Below are 17,509 nucleotides of genomic sequence, written 5' to 3'. Positions count from 1 at the left end.
CATGATTGTGCTCTAAAATGACACTAATGTGTCTAGAAAATTACATAACACTGCCTCTTTATGAATGTTTTGATTCAATATTTTCTGAATTCCAGAAAGGTGATCCAATAATCACACGGATATAAATAACCACTCCTGAGGTTCCTGCCGTGGAACAGAAGCGGTTAAACAGTTTGTGTTTTGACCACTAAGCTAGCAGGACACCAACCAAAAAAAAGCCTCCAGACTACAACATGACATTTACACTGGCACCAGCCTGAAGCTATCACTGACATTTCATATGGCAAATCTTCTTATTTGTCATCATTAATAATTTTCTTAGTGTGTCACAAACATTAGAGCTTCAGATAGGTTTTGGATAGGTTTCAGATTTTCATTTCACATCTGAAAACATCGGATAAGATCATGAGACGTTGCAGACCACCATTCAGGTATGCAAGATGGATTTATTTGAAGTTGACCTCATGTTTTGCTGGACCCAGACCCCCCCCCCCCCCCCCAACGCCTCGTTTACCTTAAATAAAACATAAAGTGTGTTGTAGACAGACACTGCTGGCTGAGAGCCCATCCTAGCAGTGACGTTATTGTTTCATGTGTCTTCCCTCTTTTCTCCTGAGTGGAAACAGATTTGCACACCCTTCAATGATGCAGCAGCTGAACTGGGAAGTGTTGCTGACCTTTCCAACTCTGTTTTGGTGCCTAATTTCCCATTTAACATAAGTATGTTGCATAACAAATTATGAAGTAGACATGGAACAGCATGACTATAGGACCTTGAAAAAGTTTTTTTATTTTTATGGGAATATTTGCAAAAAATAATGTAGAACATTATCTAATAGCTTTGACTTAAAACAGATTGGTAACAATTTCATTTAAACGGTTAAAATGATATATTATTACAGTAATATTGTAGGACATTATTTTTCTTTTATTTTGGTATAATGGATGGTCGGAGAACACGTGTTGAGTCACTCTGTTTCATACTAATTAGTTTCTATTCATTAAACATTTATAGACAAATCAAGAATGGAATTCAACAAGTACTGAAATTAATTTCAAGTCTGTTTTAGGTGATGGAAAATGTTTTAAAAGATTTACTGTTGTGTTTTGTACAGATTTGGCTAACTAAAGTAAGATATATAACAAAACCTCAGCTGAATTTACTAGATTTTTGAGTAAATCACACAGAATACTTCAGCTTATTCTGCTCTTAGAGACAGGAACGAGCTGATCATAACTTTTTTAAGTTTGAAAGTGCGACTATCATGAAGACCTGTCTTAGAATGCAGAATTATTTCATTAGAAACAAAGAATTTGACTACAAAAATAATAAGGCAGCCAATCACGTCTCAGGAATGCTGGACTCTGTCTTCCTTTCCAGGATGCATGAATGCCCCACCCTGTTCTCCAACAGAATCCTCCACCTTCTTTCTTCCCTTCTCCATCAGCCCACAAAAGTACTGCCTTTAAAAAAAGAAAAAATTAAAAAAAAGTAAACTTCTAGTAAAGTTTGACAATTTGTTCCATCACTTGAGGTGGATTTGAACACAGACTGCCCTCTTTGGGGTTTCCATTCTCACTGCTGTGGTGTCTTTCTGTCACAGTGACACACTAAACCAGCTAATGCGATTAACGTCATTTATCTCGTTCTGCTTAGGTGTGTTTCAATCGTTTTTCCTCTCGGCACAGCAAAGATTTGTCCTCCATTTGTGTGTTAATTGGCTCTGAGAGCTCGGTACCTTGCATGTCTTTGGGTGTGCTTTCTTTCTCTTCTCCTCTCTGATAATTGGGCTGCACGGTGACTTGTTAGCTGATCGCTATAGTGATGTGCACATGTGTTTTTTAGGGGCGTCATCAACCCAGTGCCGTCCACTAAGAGCAGCCGCTCGGCGACGTTGCAGTGCGTTCACGTGGCAGAGGGACACAGCAAAGCCGTGCTGTGTGTAGACTGCACCGACGACCTTTTGTTCACCGGATCCAAAGGTTAATGCTTCCAGTTCTCACTCCTCTTGGTTGTAACTGTCACATCTCTCATCAGGACTCCATTCATGTCTCCATGTTGCTCCCCTGTTCATCTATTAGTGCTTGACTCCTTGTTAAGCTGTTATATAAAGGCTGACAGGGCTGAAGGCTGTGGATAAATGAAGTAATGAAACAAAATGACTTTCTGTGTAAAAGGAAAAGTCTCATCCTGAAGAGGCTTTTCAACATAATAAAAAGAGACTCATCTTATTCTAGAACAGCTCTCTCTGTTCTCACTAATTATTAATAGTGAAAGAGTTAAATGTTTTTATCATTTAACGGTTTTAACGTCTATATTTGCTGCATTGTTTTTTTTTTTAGTTCTGTAGTTCTGATGATCTAAAACAGTGGCAGCATTAACAGATCTGGATCCTCTTGCAGACCGGACCTGTAAAGTGTGGAACCTGGTGACGGGTCAGGAGATAATGTCCCTGGGAGGCCACCCTAACAACGTGGTGTCGGTCCGCTACAGCTCCAGTCTAGTCTTCACCGTCTCCACTTCATACATCAAAGTGTGGGACATCAGGGACTCGGCCAAATGCATCAGAACTCTGACGTAAGCAGGAACGTCAATGTGTTCAATTCCCGCTAACGCGCCAATACTGGAACTAACTTTGAAAACATTTGGTGCACTTTGCTTCCCCTAAATACAAATTTTCCAGATAAATTATAAGACTGTAATTTACATTCAGCTGACGAAAGTTTGACATCTGTGTTGAAATCTCGGTTATCAGCTGTTGACAATGGTTCAAGTAGTTAGACTTTTACTTTTATGTTCTTATTTTAAAGTGGGTGGAAACTGTTTACTCAGCAGTTTTGTTTCCCCTCCTCAGTGTTTGTTTTTTTTTCTGGAAAAAACTTTATTAAGCAAATGGCATGTAGTATATAACAAACGAATGAATGAGCTATGCAAAAGAAAACAACACTTACATGAACAAACAGCCAGGGCTAATAATTGAACTAATACATGCATAAATTCACTTTTGAATTGTTTTGAGAGTTTCCTCACGTTCTCCTCATGAAAAATGGTTCAATTTAGCGCTTTAGCTTCTGCAAAATACTATGTGAACATAGCCGTTTAGTGTTGGTGGAGCTAAGGTTTATGATGAGTGTTTTAGGGTTAGCGCAGCTATCTTTTTAGTCGGCGGTGCCCACCACTCTCCCTTGTGCTGCTTGAAAAAATTCGAACATGTTTGTCAGCAAAATGTTTTAAGAAATTATCCAAGAAACTTGGCTAATATAAGTTAGAGCAACATTTAATTTAGCCTTGAGGTTAAGAAAGTATTTTTGAATTGAATTTAATATCAACCGTCTCACATGACAATCCCATGTTAGAAGGTTGGGGCGAAATATGACAGAACCTGTTCAGTGAGCTGAAAATGTTCTGGTCACAGATATTCATCAGTTCCCATCTGTGTGTCCAGATCCTCTGGTCAGGTCAATGTTGGGGATATCTGTGCATCTAACACCAGTCGGACGGTCACCATCCCGTCAGGGGAAAACCAGATCAACCAAATTGCTCTCAATCCCAATGGGATGGTCCTCTATGCTGCTGCTGGAAACTCAGTTCGGGTGTGGGATCTGAGGAGGTGAGCTGCCTTTACACTTCTCTTCTAATCCACTGACGTATGTTGAATTACCTTCTCAGGATGTCCACATGCATTTGTGTATCTAAAATGAAGCCCCTAAAATGTCTTGCATTTATTTTGTAAAAATCTAATTTGGCCTTGAGTCCCAGTAATCCCAGCTCTTAAATGTTATGGTGGCCAGACTATTTAATCTTGTATGTTCTATGTTTTTTATTTTTCTTTCCGGACCTGTCTGTCAAACGTTTGCATCTTTATTGCGCTCTGTGTTTTGAGGCTCAAACAATTTTCTTCTCTAGACGAGACTCACCCCAAAAGATTTGCACCTGGAATTGTAAAGTTTTCTCAATGTCACATTTGTCACATTTTCCAGATTTTCTTTCCAAAAATTAAGATTGGTATCAATTTCTAACCACTTCAATTATACATTTTCTGTTGGTCTGTAACACAAAATCCCAACAAAGTACTCTAAGATTTCGGGTGGTAGAGTGACAAAACATGGAGATGTTTAAGAGACTTGAAGTTTGATTGTTTTCACCACTTAAACGACTTAATTCAGACTGAAAACCAGACAGAATCCAATCTCCAGCCTCCATCAGTTACTGTCCACCGCCTGCTGTTGGCTTTGATGGATTGCCTGTTTATCCATTGCTGGAAAATAAATCTGTTAATAGCCGTCACCCTGGATGAGTAAAACAACATGAGATGGAAATATTCTGTCATTTTCTGAGCGCAAATAGCCAAACTTGTTCTCTGAACTTTAGGAACAAGCTACATTTTCCAAAGTGTGCTGTATAAACCTCCTGCTGCGTTGGTGACATTTTCCCCTTTGTTGTACGATGAATAATAATGTAATCAGATTTCCTGTTGGCTGTCTCTTTGTGGTTCTGGGAGGAACAGTTGAGTGGCAATGCGTTTAATTTTTGCTCAGGTTCGTTTCCACCGGAAAGCTAACAGGTCACCTGGGTCCTGTCATGTGTCTGACTGTGGATCAGTCTGGAAACAACCAAGACCTGGTGATCACTGGGTCTAAGGACCATTACATTAAGGTGGGTTTTTTTGCTTGTAACATAATACAGTCTGACTCAGCCTTCTGATGGGCGTTTGGTTTCCTACTGACAACTTGCATTTGATAGAAAAAACCCAGTAAAAATCCAAAACAGCAGCCAGTTGTTCAAAAGTCTGTTGCTGTTGCAGCTGTTCGATGTAAGTGAAGGCTCTCTGGGGAGCGTCAGCCCTGCGCACAACTTTGAGCCTCCCCACTATGACGGTATCGAGTCACTGGTGGTCCAAGGGGACATTTTCTTTAGCGGTTCCCGCGACAACGGAATCAAAAAGTGGGATCTGGATCGCAAAGACTTGCTGCAGGTACACAATGCCAATCCCTCAGTCTGTTCAAGAGGCTACTTTAAGATAGCTGCCTGAACCCTGTTATTATGAATTGCACCGTTAGAATAATAAAATGTGTCATTGTCATTCGTAGCAAGTCCCAAATGCTCACCGTGACTGGGTTTGCGCCCTGGGCATCGTTCCCAGCTCCCCGGCCCTGCTGAGTGGCTGCAGAGGAGGGGTGCTCAAGCTCTGGCACACAGACACACTGGGGCCTCTGGGGGAGCTCAAGGGTCATGAGAGCCCCATAAACAGCATCGCTGCAAACAGCAGCCACCTGTTTACAGCCTCCGAGTAAGTCCAACACACACACACACACACACACACACACACACACACGCACGCACGCACACACACACACACACGCACGCACACACACACACACACACACATGCTTTGGCTGCAGTGAGCTTAGAGAGTCAGTTTTCTGTGGAAGAGTTTGGGCCAGTTTGTGTGGAATACAACTCAAGCTGCCACTGAATGGCTCCATTTTAGATTCTGATACTTTTGATTGCTTCACTTTTTTTAACCACTTTTTTAACATCTATTGAGCTACAGAGTGAGGGATGGGGGAAAAAATCAAACAGTAATCAGGTTTAGTTTCATGTTTCAGAATCCAACTCATGAACTTGTTGCATATATTCCAATGTTATTATTATAAAGTTATCTAAAATGCTACAGCAGGGGTCCCCAAACTACAGCCTGCGGGCCAGATCCGGCCCGCCTCCACATTTGATCCGGCCCCCTGAACAATACCAGAGAGCATTCAGATTTTTTTTCATATATTGTATTTATATGTGGATTTTTCTTCAACCACCAGGGGGCTCTTTAGCAGGAAGTGTATTCTGTAAACTGTGGGTGTTTTGTTTTGCATGGCACATTGCTGCCATATGTTGGACTTTAAGGGAACTGCTTAATTTTTATGTTATTTAATCAGTACGGTTGTTTGCTAGCGGTAGAGCAGATGAACAAACGTGTCTGTTATGAACGCCGCAGTCCAGGTCGAGTTCTTCGAAGCGATGCCTCTAAGTAGCAGCTTATACTTCAAAACGAGCCTTTATGTTAACATGTGATAAAATAAGTAACTTGTTTATTGAATTAGTTTTGGAAATACCTGCAGGCGATTTAATTATGTGCTACGTCATTGCTAACCAACAGGCTGCTAAGATTTCTTAGGTCATTATGTAGCATTGCAGCTCATAGCATTCTGAGGTAGCTGTTGTATCAGTTGTACTTCTAATGTATGTATCTGAATGTAAAACACTTCTGTTAGCTGCTCTGAGCTCATCCTGAGTTGTTTGTGTTTTGACAGTTTCACTCCATTGTACATGGAAATAAAGGAAGAACTAATTAATCCTGACTCGTGTGAAAAGAGTTTGGCTGATGGTTAGTTTTGGTACAAGACACCATAGCGAGACCATTACAAAGTGAATCATTGGAAGTCAAAATTGGAAATAAAAGAACGTGCCCATTAAAACAAAATTAGTTTTTAATAGGGAATTGAAATTTGAGAATGTTGTTGATCAGTTAAATAGCATTGAGGGGAAATGCTATTTAACAGTCTTTTAATACTGGGGTTATTGTGAGAATTTGAGGTATAGATATTAGGATCCAGTAGATGGCAGTAGTGCAACAATAATGGATTCAAACTGCTGTTGAAATCTAAAGAAGAAGAAGGAGAGGGCGATCGAGGCGGAAGACTTGACGGCAACACGGATTGGGAGCAAAGGCGGAAGAGGCACGACCAGACTGTGAATGGTTGGAAGGATGTCAGAGGGAAATGTGTCAGGTAGTGATTTTGCGGAAATGGAAGAGGGTGCTGATGATGTGGAAAATGAAGGACCTTGGCATATTCAAAAAGCTAAGCATAAACGGAAAAAATCAAGACAACAAATAGAATCATCTGTTTCTGAGGCTGAAGGAGAAACTGTTAAGATGTCAGAATTTAAAATAGTTCTGAAGTTTGTCAAAGAGGGTGTGTCCTTTGGGAAGTGGAATCCAATAAAGCTGACAAAAGAAATCAATTCACTGGTTGGAAAGGTGAAATTTGTTAAAATATTAAGAGATGGATCGTTATTGATTATCTGTAATGATATTAAACAAAAAGAAAGGGCGCTGAATATAAAAAGAATCCTTGGTGAGAATGTGAGAGGAAGACTTTTGGATGACAAGAAGTATGTATGCGGAGTCATTTCGGGGATTCCACCTGATGTGCCAATTGATGAGATCAAGTCTAATGTTTCAGGAGGGAAAGTGGTGGAAGCCAAACGATTGAAAAGAAATAAAAATGGAGAGAGGAGTGATAGTTTTTCTATCATGTTAAAATTTGAAGAGAACAGTCTGCCAGATAAAGTGTTTGTGGGATATATGAGCTATGATGTCCGACCATTTATTCCTCCGCCGCTGCGGTGCTTTAAATGCCAGAAATTTGGACATGTCGCGGCAGTGTGTAAGGGGAAACAGAAATGTGGGAGATGTGCTGGGGATCATGAGTATGGGAAATGTGAGGAAGGGGCTCCGCTGAAATGTTGTAATTGTGGAGGTGGGCATAGTTCAGGATTTAGGGGATGCATAGTTAGTAAAAGAGCTGAGGAAGTTCAGAAAATCAAAGTCACTACTGGCATTACTTATGCGGAAGCAACGAAAAAAGTTCCTGTTCAACCAATATTATACCCAAAGAAAGTGTCTGGAGGAGGAAAAGAAGGATCTAATTGTTCAGAATGCTCTAAGATTAAAGGTGACACTTTACTCATGACAAAGGAGGATTTTGTATTGTTCATGGTAGAAGTTGTTAACTGCACTGCTCAAACACAAAGGAAAACGGAAAAAATTCAAATAATAGTGAAGGCAGCCCAAAAGTATCTTGATTGTAAAAATGTTAATTGGGAATCAATAAAGGAAAAATTAAATGAGACGCAATCTTCTCAACCTCAATCATGCAGTGGTGGCCCCTCTTCGTTATGTTAATTATTTTCCAGTGGAATGCAAGAAGTCTTATTAGTAATGGTCTAGAGTTTAAGAAATATATTTCAGATTTGACAGTTAAACCTCACCTGATTTGCATTCAAGAAACCTGGCTTAAGCCTCATCTGGATTTCAAAATCTCTGGGTATACATCAATTAGGAATGATAGAAAAGAAAGACAAGGAGGGGGAGTAGCAACTTTTGTACTAGACAGTATAAGATATAAAGTGGAATCAATAGGGAAAAATTATGAATCAATAGTTATTAAGATTTGGATAGAAAATGACCAAATGTCGGTGATAAATTTTTATAATGCTAACAAGAAGTTGTCCATTCAGAATCTCAATGAAGTAAATGATCAAAATGTAGGTAAGACTGTATGGTGTGGTGATTTCAATTCTCATAATATTTTATGGGGGAGTCTTAATACAGATGCAAATGGATTGACTGTTGAAGAATTTCTTGAGTTACATTCTCTGGTTTGCCTTAATGATGGCAGCACTACTAGATATGATTGCTGTAGGAATTTAAAGAGTGTTTTAGATCTAACATTGGTTTCAAATACATTAGCTGGAATTACTTCTTGGGAGGTGATGAGTGATTCTCCAATGGGCAGTGATCATTTTCCTATTCTAGTTTCAGTTGGTTCTGAAGTGATAAAAGAAGAGGAAGGACAGATTCCAAGATGGAAGTTAAGTAACGCTAATTGGGAGTTATTTAAAAATTTAGTTGATAGTCAATTTAATAAACTGGATGAGAATTTGTTTTGTGATGTGGAGATGTGTTATTCAAAGATTAAGTCTGTTATTATTAATGCAGCTGAAAGTTCAATTCCTAAATCAAAGGGAAGAGGAAATAAAAAGTCTACTCCATGGTGGAATGAGCAATGTAGTATTGCTATAAGGGGAAGAAATAAAGCTTTTAAATTGGTAAGAAGATGTCATACCTTTGAGGCATTAATTCAATATAAGAAAGCACAAGCTATAGTTAGGAAGACTATTAGAGAAGCTAAGAAGGCTTGTTGGAGGCAGTACTGTAATTCCATTGGAAGAGAGACCAAACTGTCAGAGGTATGGAGAGTTATTAAGAAAATGAATGGTGTTAAAAAGAGGTTTTCCTTACCTGTTTTAGAATTAAATGGGAAAATGGCGGTTAGTAATAAAGAAAAAGCTGACTTATTAGCAGTAACGTTAATTAAGGTGAATAGTTCAGAAAATTTATCTGAAGAAATGAAAAGTAATAAATTAGATTTATTGGATGGAAATCCAGGAGTTACTACTAGGAGAGAAGTCTCAAACCAGGATTTAGATATGCCTTTTTCTATGTATGAGTTAGAAAAAGCTATTAATAATGTTAAGCAATCAACTCCGGGGAAGGATGGAGTGTGTTATGTAATGCTCAAACATTTTAAATATTCATCTCTTACTGTTATATTAAAATTGTTTAATCTGATTTGGATGACTGGGAGAATTCCGGCAGAATGGAAACAGTCAGTTATAATTCCCATCTTAAAACCTGGTAAAAATGCAAAAGACCCATCAAATTATAGACCTATAGCTCTTACATCTCAATTAGGGAAAATAATGGAGAGGATTGTTACAGATAGGCTTTATTATTTTATTGAGAGTAAAAATAAATTTTGTCCATTCCAGAGTGGTTTTCGTAAAGGGAGAAATACGATGGATGCAGTTCTGTGTCTAGAGTCAGAAGTAAGAAAAGCTCAAGCGAATAGAGAGTTAGTGATAGCTGTGTTCTTTGACATTGAGAAGGCATATGATATGTTATGGAAAGAAGGATTATTGATTAAATTAGGGAAAATTGGTATAGGAGGTAAGATTTATAATTGGATTTTGGATTTTTTGTTTGGTAGAGAAATAGAAGTTCGGGTAGGAGCGAATTTCTCTTCTAGATATGCTGTTGAGAATGGTACTCCACAAGGTAGTGTGTGTAGCCCAATTCTCTTTAATATTATGATTAATGACATTTTTGATGAGATAGATAGTAGTATAGGTAAATCTTTATTTGCAGATGATGGTGCTCTATGGATTCGGGGACATAATCTGGTTTATTTACAGAAAAAGATGCAGGCTGCCATTTTGAAAGTGGAAGGTTGGGCTAATAAATGGGGTTTTAGGATGTCAATTGCAAAGACTCAAGTAATTTGCTTTTATAGAAGACATAAGGAAGTTACGTTGAATCTTTATAAACATAAACTTGAACAAGTGAAAACAGTGAAGTTTTTAGGTGTCATCTTTGATGAAAGCTTAACTTGGAAACATCAAATAGAATCAGTTCAAAATAAATGTAAAAAAGTGAATAATTTGTTAAGATGTCTCTCAGGACAGGAATGGGGAGCTTCAAGAAGTGCACTGTTGGGAGTTTATCAGGCGCTCATGAGATCTATTATGGATTATGGGAGTATAGCATATATGGCAGCTGCTGACAGTCATTTGAGAAAACTTGATAGTGAGCAAACACAAGCATTGAGGATTTGTTGTGGAGCTTTCAGAACATCGTCTTTAGCTGCTTTACAAGTAGAAACTGGTGAGCTTCCTTTAAGATTAAGAAGGTTGAAATTAATGTACATGTACTGGGTGAACCTACAAGGACATAAGGGTGATCATCCAACTAAGATGGTGCTGAAGGAATGTTGGGAACATCATAAATTAAATTGTAATAGTTTTGGATGGATTGGGGAAATAAAGGCAAAACAGCTTGGTTTAACTATGCTCCAGTATAGTGCTACAGTTCCTCAATCTGAAATTCCTCCATGGTTATTTTTAACTCCAGAAGTTGATCTTCAATTAAATGAAATTCTTAAAAAGGGAAAGACTCCAGAATGGGTTGTAGTTAATAGATATTTTGAAAGATATAAAGACAACATAATTATATATACAGATGGATCTAAAGATCCAAATAGTGGTAGAACTGGAGCAGCAGTGAATATCCCACACCATAAAGTCTTGATTAAGAGGAGAACAGCTGACCATTTAGCTGTTTTTACAGTTGAATTATCAGCCATCATATTGGCCTTAGAATGGTTGCTTGATAATGATACTAGGGAAGTAAGTACATTTATCATAGCATCAGATAGTCAAGCAGCATTATTAAGTATTAAATCTGGTAAATCTAGCAGATTAGATTTGATATTAAGAATATATCAATTATTACTTTATCTTCATAACAATAAATGCTTGGTTCAATTTGTCTGGATTCCTGCTCATGTAGGTATAGAAGGAAATGAGGAAGTAGATATTTTAGCTAAGCAGGCCTTGAGATCAGATATTGTTCATCTGAATATCCCTTTGAGTAAAAATGAGGGTAAATCTATTATTCAAAAAGAAATTATTAAGATTTGGCAGGAGATATGGGATAACCATGATAATGGGAGACAACTATATACAATTCAAAAGAGTGTGGGAGATAGTAATTATCTGAGTGGAAGGCGGAAAGAGGAAGTAGTTATGTCTCGACTTAGAATTGGACATTCTGGACTTAATAGTTCGCTCTTTAAAATAGGAAAGCATGAAAATGGGGCTTGTAATTATTGCAATCAGGTGGAAACAGTGGAGCATGTCTTGTTAGAATGTGATAAATACTCAGAGGAACGTCAGATTTTAAAGTCGTTACTAAGCAGAAAGAATATAGGACTGTCTATGATTAGTCTATTAGATAATAAATCAAGTTATGTTAGAAATCTCTTATTTAGGTTCTTAAATAACACTGGGTTAATGAGTCGTATTTAGGATATGAACAAGTATTTGTGTGTATGCCAGTGCATGCTCATGCATTAATTCAGGTATTAATGAGTGTGTTAGGATGTGAATTTGCACATCCTACACATCATTGAGGTGGATGTAATTCCCTCTGAGATCTCTGATGACCACACTCCAGTCTGGTAGGTGGCGGTAAATGCACCTTAAGTTGGATGCCAGCCGCCAATAAAAAACAAAAGAAGAAGAAGAAGAAGAAGGAGACCCTTTTCATTTAGCACATGCCAGTAGCAGACACACGAAGGATCAGCACTTTTACTGTTACAGTTACCGTTCAGAAACTACTGTAATCAGTTCTGTTAAATCTAAACTTGGCAACTTTTTCTTTTTCAACCGTAATAAATGTAATTTTCAATTGACCTGTTATGGCTCAAATGTTGGCTGTCCACCCCCCTCTGCTGCTGCTGCATCGCTGTGGAAAACCTGGAGCGGCAGAGATATCTGCGGCTTATATGTGTATGTTTACTGGTTTAAAAAAAACAAAAAAACTTTGGGGTTGTGGTTTGTGGTCTGGTGTGGCTCATAGTTAGGAAAATACGGACTATAATCCTTCCTGACTTTTGTTCTGTGAAGAACCCAGAGAGAGTTATTTGATTGTGCTTTCTGGAAAACAATACATTTTTACATTTAGGCACTCCTGCAATCGTCACACCTTTTCTGTTACAAACTGACTCCGGCCCCCCACCACAGAAGGGAAAAGTTATGTGGCCCTCACAGGGAAAAGTTTGGGGACCCCTGCGCTACAGGGTGAAAATTTAGCTCAGCTGTTAGCCAGTCTGCAAGCTAATAGTGAATTCTCTGCATTTCATGCAAGCAACATGTTAGCTTAAGGCGGTTGTATGGGTCTGAGTGTATGATAGACTGTGTGTGTTACAATAAGGAAGCCATATTGGATTGTGAGGTAAGAACAGGTGAAAAACCTCAAATTTTTGCAGTGAGAATCCAGATTCAGTTCTGTTCATTTTTACCTCTTCAAACTTAAAAATGGTGGTTACACCACATCCACTGATTAAGTAGAGCTAGTAGATAAGACCTTTCTTTTTGTGGTTTTATGACAAAAAACAAGACATGGATCTGTAGCAGGTTAACATGAACTTTGGCATTCTTTCCATTTTGTTAGGTTCCGTGTTTCTGTATGTTTTTCTATGTTTTCCTGTTTCCCTGTGAGTCTCTGTCCTGTCCTCCCCGTTGATTGCTCCCCAGGTGTGTCTCATTCCCTTAATTACCCCGTGTGTATTTTAACCCACCTGTTGTCTGTGTTCCTCGTCGGGTCCTTGTCGTCGTTTGTCAGTGTTCTGACGTCTAGTGTTCGCTCCAGTTGAACTGTTAAGTCCTGGTTAGCGTTAGCCCTAGTGTCTATGTCGTTGTCTATGTCTAGTCGGCACTCTCCAGTGGAACTGGCAAGTCCTGGTTTGTGCTGGCTCCCGTTTAGTCCGTTTTTCCAGTAGAACTGTTTAAGTCCTGGTTTGCGACGCTCTTGTTCGATGCTGTCAGTTGCTACCGGTTGTTAGCTGCGTGCTAGTTGTTCCTGCCGTGCTGCCTGACTTGGACTCTATGAGTTATCTTCATTAAATTCATTATCTTCACCATAACCTGGGTTCTCTGCGTCTCTCCTCACCACCACCAACCACACGTCATGACACATTTGTCTGAAATGTTTAACTCCATCTATGCTTATTTGCTTTCTTGCGTCATAGCGACCGCACAGTGAAGATCTGGCGCGCCCGCGGCGGACTGGACAGCACCTTAGAGGGCGTGGACAATGCAGACGAGGTGGCCAGTAACTGAGCGCAGCACCCCCTGCCTGTGATGACTCCAGAAGGACGTAACTGCATTCTGTGACGCTGCTGCTCTTGCACTTTGCCCTCAACATCTTAACCCAGTGCTGACTCTGAACATGCTCACTGTCTCGTTGACTCAGCCCAAACTCGCTCAGTAATCTCATAATCTCTTAAGGCATTTTATTCATTTCAATGTTCGGTACGGCTCCGTTTTAGGTTTTCCGCTGTACGAACTGCAGCATTGTGAGTTTCTCCTGATTGTCAGTTGAAATGACGAGTTCATTCCAAATCTCGAAAGTGTCCGCTGACACACACACACACACACACACACTCTCGAAAGGGGTTTGTGTGTCCGAGACGGTGCAAAGACGAGCAGCTGATCCCCGCCTGCATCGAGAGGATTCTGAACCACAGAGAAAACCCAAGCATGAACTGCGCCATGCCACGCAATGAAAACGTGCCATAGACTCTGACTCTGTCCACTCTCTTTTACAGTTTCTAGGAAAAACGCATTTTCTGCTTGTGCCGTAGAAGAGTAATCATAGAAGCTTGTACTTTGAGAACAGACACGACGATACAGTTCCTAGAGTAACTGTTCAGCTCAGCATAGTAAATCCTGATCTAGGAGACAAAACGGATGAACTCTTACCCAGAAACAAAAGACTGTTCTCAGATTTGGGAAGAACTGATAGGAATTCTGTTGTAGAAGGAAAACTTGGTAGATTTAGAGTTGATAGTGATCACTTTTGAGTTCATTTAATAGATTTCTTTCACATCAGAACCAACTTCTCACATGGCCATTCCTGACGGGAAACTAACAGGACACTGTTTCATCTCAACTCTGCTGTTGGATAGCATCTTTAGTTCACCAAGCAAATATGTGCAACTTATGCAAAGTTAAGATGTTACCACTAACATGAATGATATCTGAAGCTACATCAACCTTTTTTTAAAGTTATTAATTTAAAACAAGTCATTATGTCTTGTACAATTTTGGAATTTTCAGGATTTTATGCGTCAATTTCTTTGGTTGTTTCTTTTTCTTCCTTCCTTTTTTTCAAATCCCAGTTTTACAGAATGCTTCCCCACCGTGAAAGTTCAGAGGTTTGTGGCCAATTTTAAGTCTTAAATTTTCCTTAAGCTTCCATCTGCCGGTCCAGATTTTAGCTAACTCTAATTTCTTCTGTAAGGATTGCAAAACAAGAACGTACAAAACAGCATTTCTTTGTTTTTTTCTGTCTTTTCTTTGTTTCTTTCTTGTAACAAAGAAAGAAGCAAAAAGCAAAATCATTTTAAACTGGACTTAGCATCATGTACTGGCAACATCACTGTTAGCTTGCTAGCATTTCTAAAACCAGACTCCGTGTATACATCCTAGAGAATGTAAATATTTATGTTTACGGAGATTTCCAAAAGGCTGCCAACATTTTTTATATCCAGCATGTTCTGGCTCACGGTACACATAAAACAATATGTTTTATGAAATTGTCAGCCTTCCGATTATCTATTGAAACTTCTGCTTTCCCACAGCCTGAATGAAAAGTAGATATAGTATATTCAGTTTTATCTAAAAAAATAATCTTTCCACTTCTTTCCTTCCTCTCACTTTAAACACGTTCACTATTTGAAAAACTGCTAACTTTGAGTCTTCTCTCAGTCCAGTTCCAGTCAGCCCCTCATTTTTCTGAGCCTCTCCAAGTAACTGCAGACCTTTTACAGGGCAACGCTCTTAGTTTTAGCCTCTTAATGTAATGAGAAGAGTGGAAATCTCCTTCAACTTTGTGGAACTATTCCTTTAACACTTGAGCACTTGTAAAAAAAAAACAAAAAAAAAAAATAAAAAAAAAAAAACAGTAACACAGTTAAGCTTTGAGGCTAATGTAATCATTAAATATGAACAGGTTTGAACAATAAACACACCACCTGTTCTTGTGTCATTGTGTGACAATCTGTGAATCCCACACTACTAGATTTCTGTCCCCTTGCTGCTCACTTTCTTTAGCCTTATGAGTGGTCGTCTCGTTGCTACAGGTGAGCTTCACCTGATGTCACAGCTCCACTTTCTGTAGATACTTAACGGTATGTTTTTGTTTTCGTTAGGAGAAGAGAGGCCTTCAGTACGATGGCGTGTTAGGGGTCATTGTAGAGAGGAAAAAATGAGCAAATTACTGCCAAAAATACTCAGAAATTATTAGATTAATTTCAGAAATTTTCCAGGAAAAACAAAGAAATTTCTGTTTCAAAAGTAAAAACATTGTTGGGGGGGAAAAACTCTGAAGTTTTGAGATTCTCAGATATATATATATATATAAAAAAAACCACAAGGACATTTGAGTTTCAAAATTTTAATATTTGCTTCAAAAAAATGAAGTTCTGAGTTTAATCTCAGAAATTTTGTAGAAAAAACAAGTAATTGTCTTACTTTCAAAAGTCGAAACGTTTTAGACTTTTTTCTAGAAAATTTCAGAGATGAATCTAAAGTTCTGAATTTCTCTAGCATTTTTTGACTTCTCATGCTCAGAAATGTCCTTGTTTTTCTAGATAGTTTGAGATTGTTTTGGCAGAAATGTCCTTTTTTTCCCGCCTCATCTACAATGGCCCTAACACACCATCGTACTTCAGAGTCTGTGTCGTTCATCTCTCCCAGTTCTGATCCTTGTGACTGAAGACTTCTGGACTCTCAGTTGTAATCTCTCCGTCTGTCTCGACTGTGCGCCGTTACTTATGAATGTTCAGTGGAAAAGCAGCTGTATGAATTGTTGCATTTCATATCTGATGTTTGTGAAACTTGCATATATAAAAATGTGACTGAATATTGGCATTGTGAGACCGTTGATCCGAATCCAGTCTCACAGCAGAACCAGGAGGACCAGACTTAGCAGAAAGACCAACAGGCAGCATTAGCGGGAGTTTTCTCTCCAACTACAGTTATTTTTTTCCGTTTTTATCTTATTCTGCTTTTTGTCCCTTAAATGGAGGTTTAGTAGCCATTCCCCAAATGGCAAACTGTAGCGATTCTAATGTCAGATGCCTGATGAGAATAAATGCCATCTGTCGAAAACACCAAAGCATGTGTGACTTTTCTGCTTGCTTAATTTAAGGCTTAAAAACACTTTAAACATCTTGTATAGATTTAAAACTTGGTATAATATTTTATTTCTCAAAAGGCTGTAATAAAATTTTGTAACCAGGATGTATTCACGGATCCAGTGCAAAAGTCACTTCCTGGAATATTTTAACTTGTTCATTGTGATTGGTTCTTTATGAACCCAAGAATACACCAATTGGATGAAAACAATCTGTCATTTGCTGGACGTGTGGTTCATTTACATACACTTTAAGCTGTAAACTTACTGCCTGTAAACTAACTTTGTAAACTTAAATTAAGTTGTAAGCTTAACCAAATCATTAACTTAAATTTGCTGTGTTAACTTAAAGTTGTTTGTTTTAACTTAGTTTCTTTTTGTTAATATAAAGTAAGTTGATTGCATTAATTTAAAGTTGCTTGTGTTAACATAAAGTTAAGTTACTTGTGTATTACCGGCGTACTTTGTGTATGATGGATGTGAAATTCCACGTTTTTGGCCTTCTCGGTGTTCCGTACATGAGGAGTAGGAACGAGGATGTTATCCATTTCACCAATAAATGACTGAGACATACAACACAATATGCCCTTATGCAAATGAAATGAATGACACTGGCATGTAGACATTTTGTCTTTAGTACCTTATCAACTTTTGAATAAATTCTGTCCACCATGGAAAACCACCACCAACAACAGACATGTGACCAGGAACCAATGGAACTGAATTGTGTTTTCTGTCTGATCCCACAGATGGGTGAGTGTGTTATTTACCTTGGGCTCAGGAAAATTAGCTGGTGGAGGCAGTGTGATGCTTTGGGCTGTGTTTTACTGGGAAACCATGGTTACAGTCACGGATGGTGCTTGACATGCCCCAACAGTCGTGTCAGTGACTTTTAGGATGTGACAGTT

General features: G+C 38.7%; 1 protein-coding gene across 2 annotated transcripts in view; it reads left to right on the top strand.

Annotated features, from left to right (window-relative positions):
* The window catches only part of kif21a (kinesin family member 21A), a 61,897-nt gene extending 45,314 nt beyond the window's left edge, over positions 1 to 16,583 (top strand). For both annotated transcript variants that reach the window (XM_088006570.1, XM_088006569.1), the window contains 7 exons: positions 1,847 to 1,983; positions 2,404 to 2,578; positions 3,447 to 3,611; positions 4,540 to 4,657; positions 4,806 to 4,976; positions 5,092 to 5,291; positions 13,432 to 16,583. In XM_088006570.1, coding sequence (XP_087862696.1) covers positions 1,847 to 1,983; positions 2,404 to 2,578; positions 3,447 to 3,611; positions 4,540 to 4,657; positions 4,806 to 4,976; positions 5,092 to 5,291; positions 13,432 to 13,522 — 1,057 coding nt within the window. In that variant the 3' untranslated portion in view covers positions 13,523 to 16,583. The remainder of the gene's footprint in view (positions 1 to 1,846; positions 1,984 to 2,403; positions 2,579 to 3,446; positions 3,612 to 4,539; positions 4,658 to 4,805; positions 4,977 to 5,091; positions 5,292 to 13,431) is intronic.
* The last annotated feature ends 926 nt before the right edge of the window (positions 16,584 to 17,509 follow it).

This window comes from Poecilia mexicana, unplaced genomic scaffold, assembly GCF_051168715.1.
Source record: "Poecilia mexicana isolate PSO_F unplaced genomic scaffold, ASM5116871v1 scaffold_6, whole genome shotgun sequence".
NCBI lineage: Eukaryota > Metazoa > Chordata > Actinopteri > Cyprinodontiformes > Poeciliidae > Poecilia > Poecilia mexicana.
This window is presented reverse-complemented; position numbering and strand designations above follow the sequence as displayed.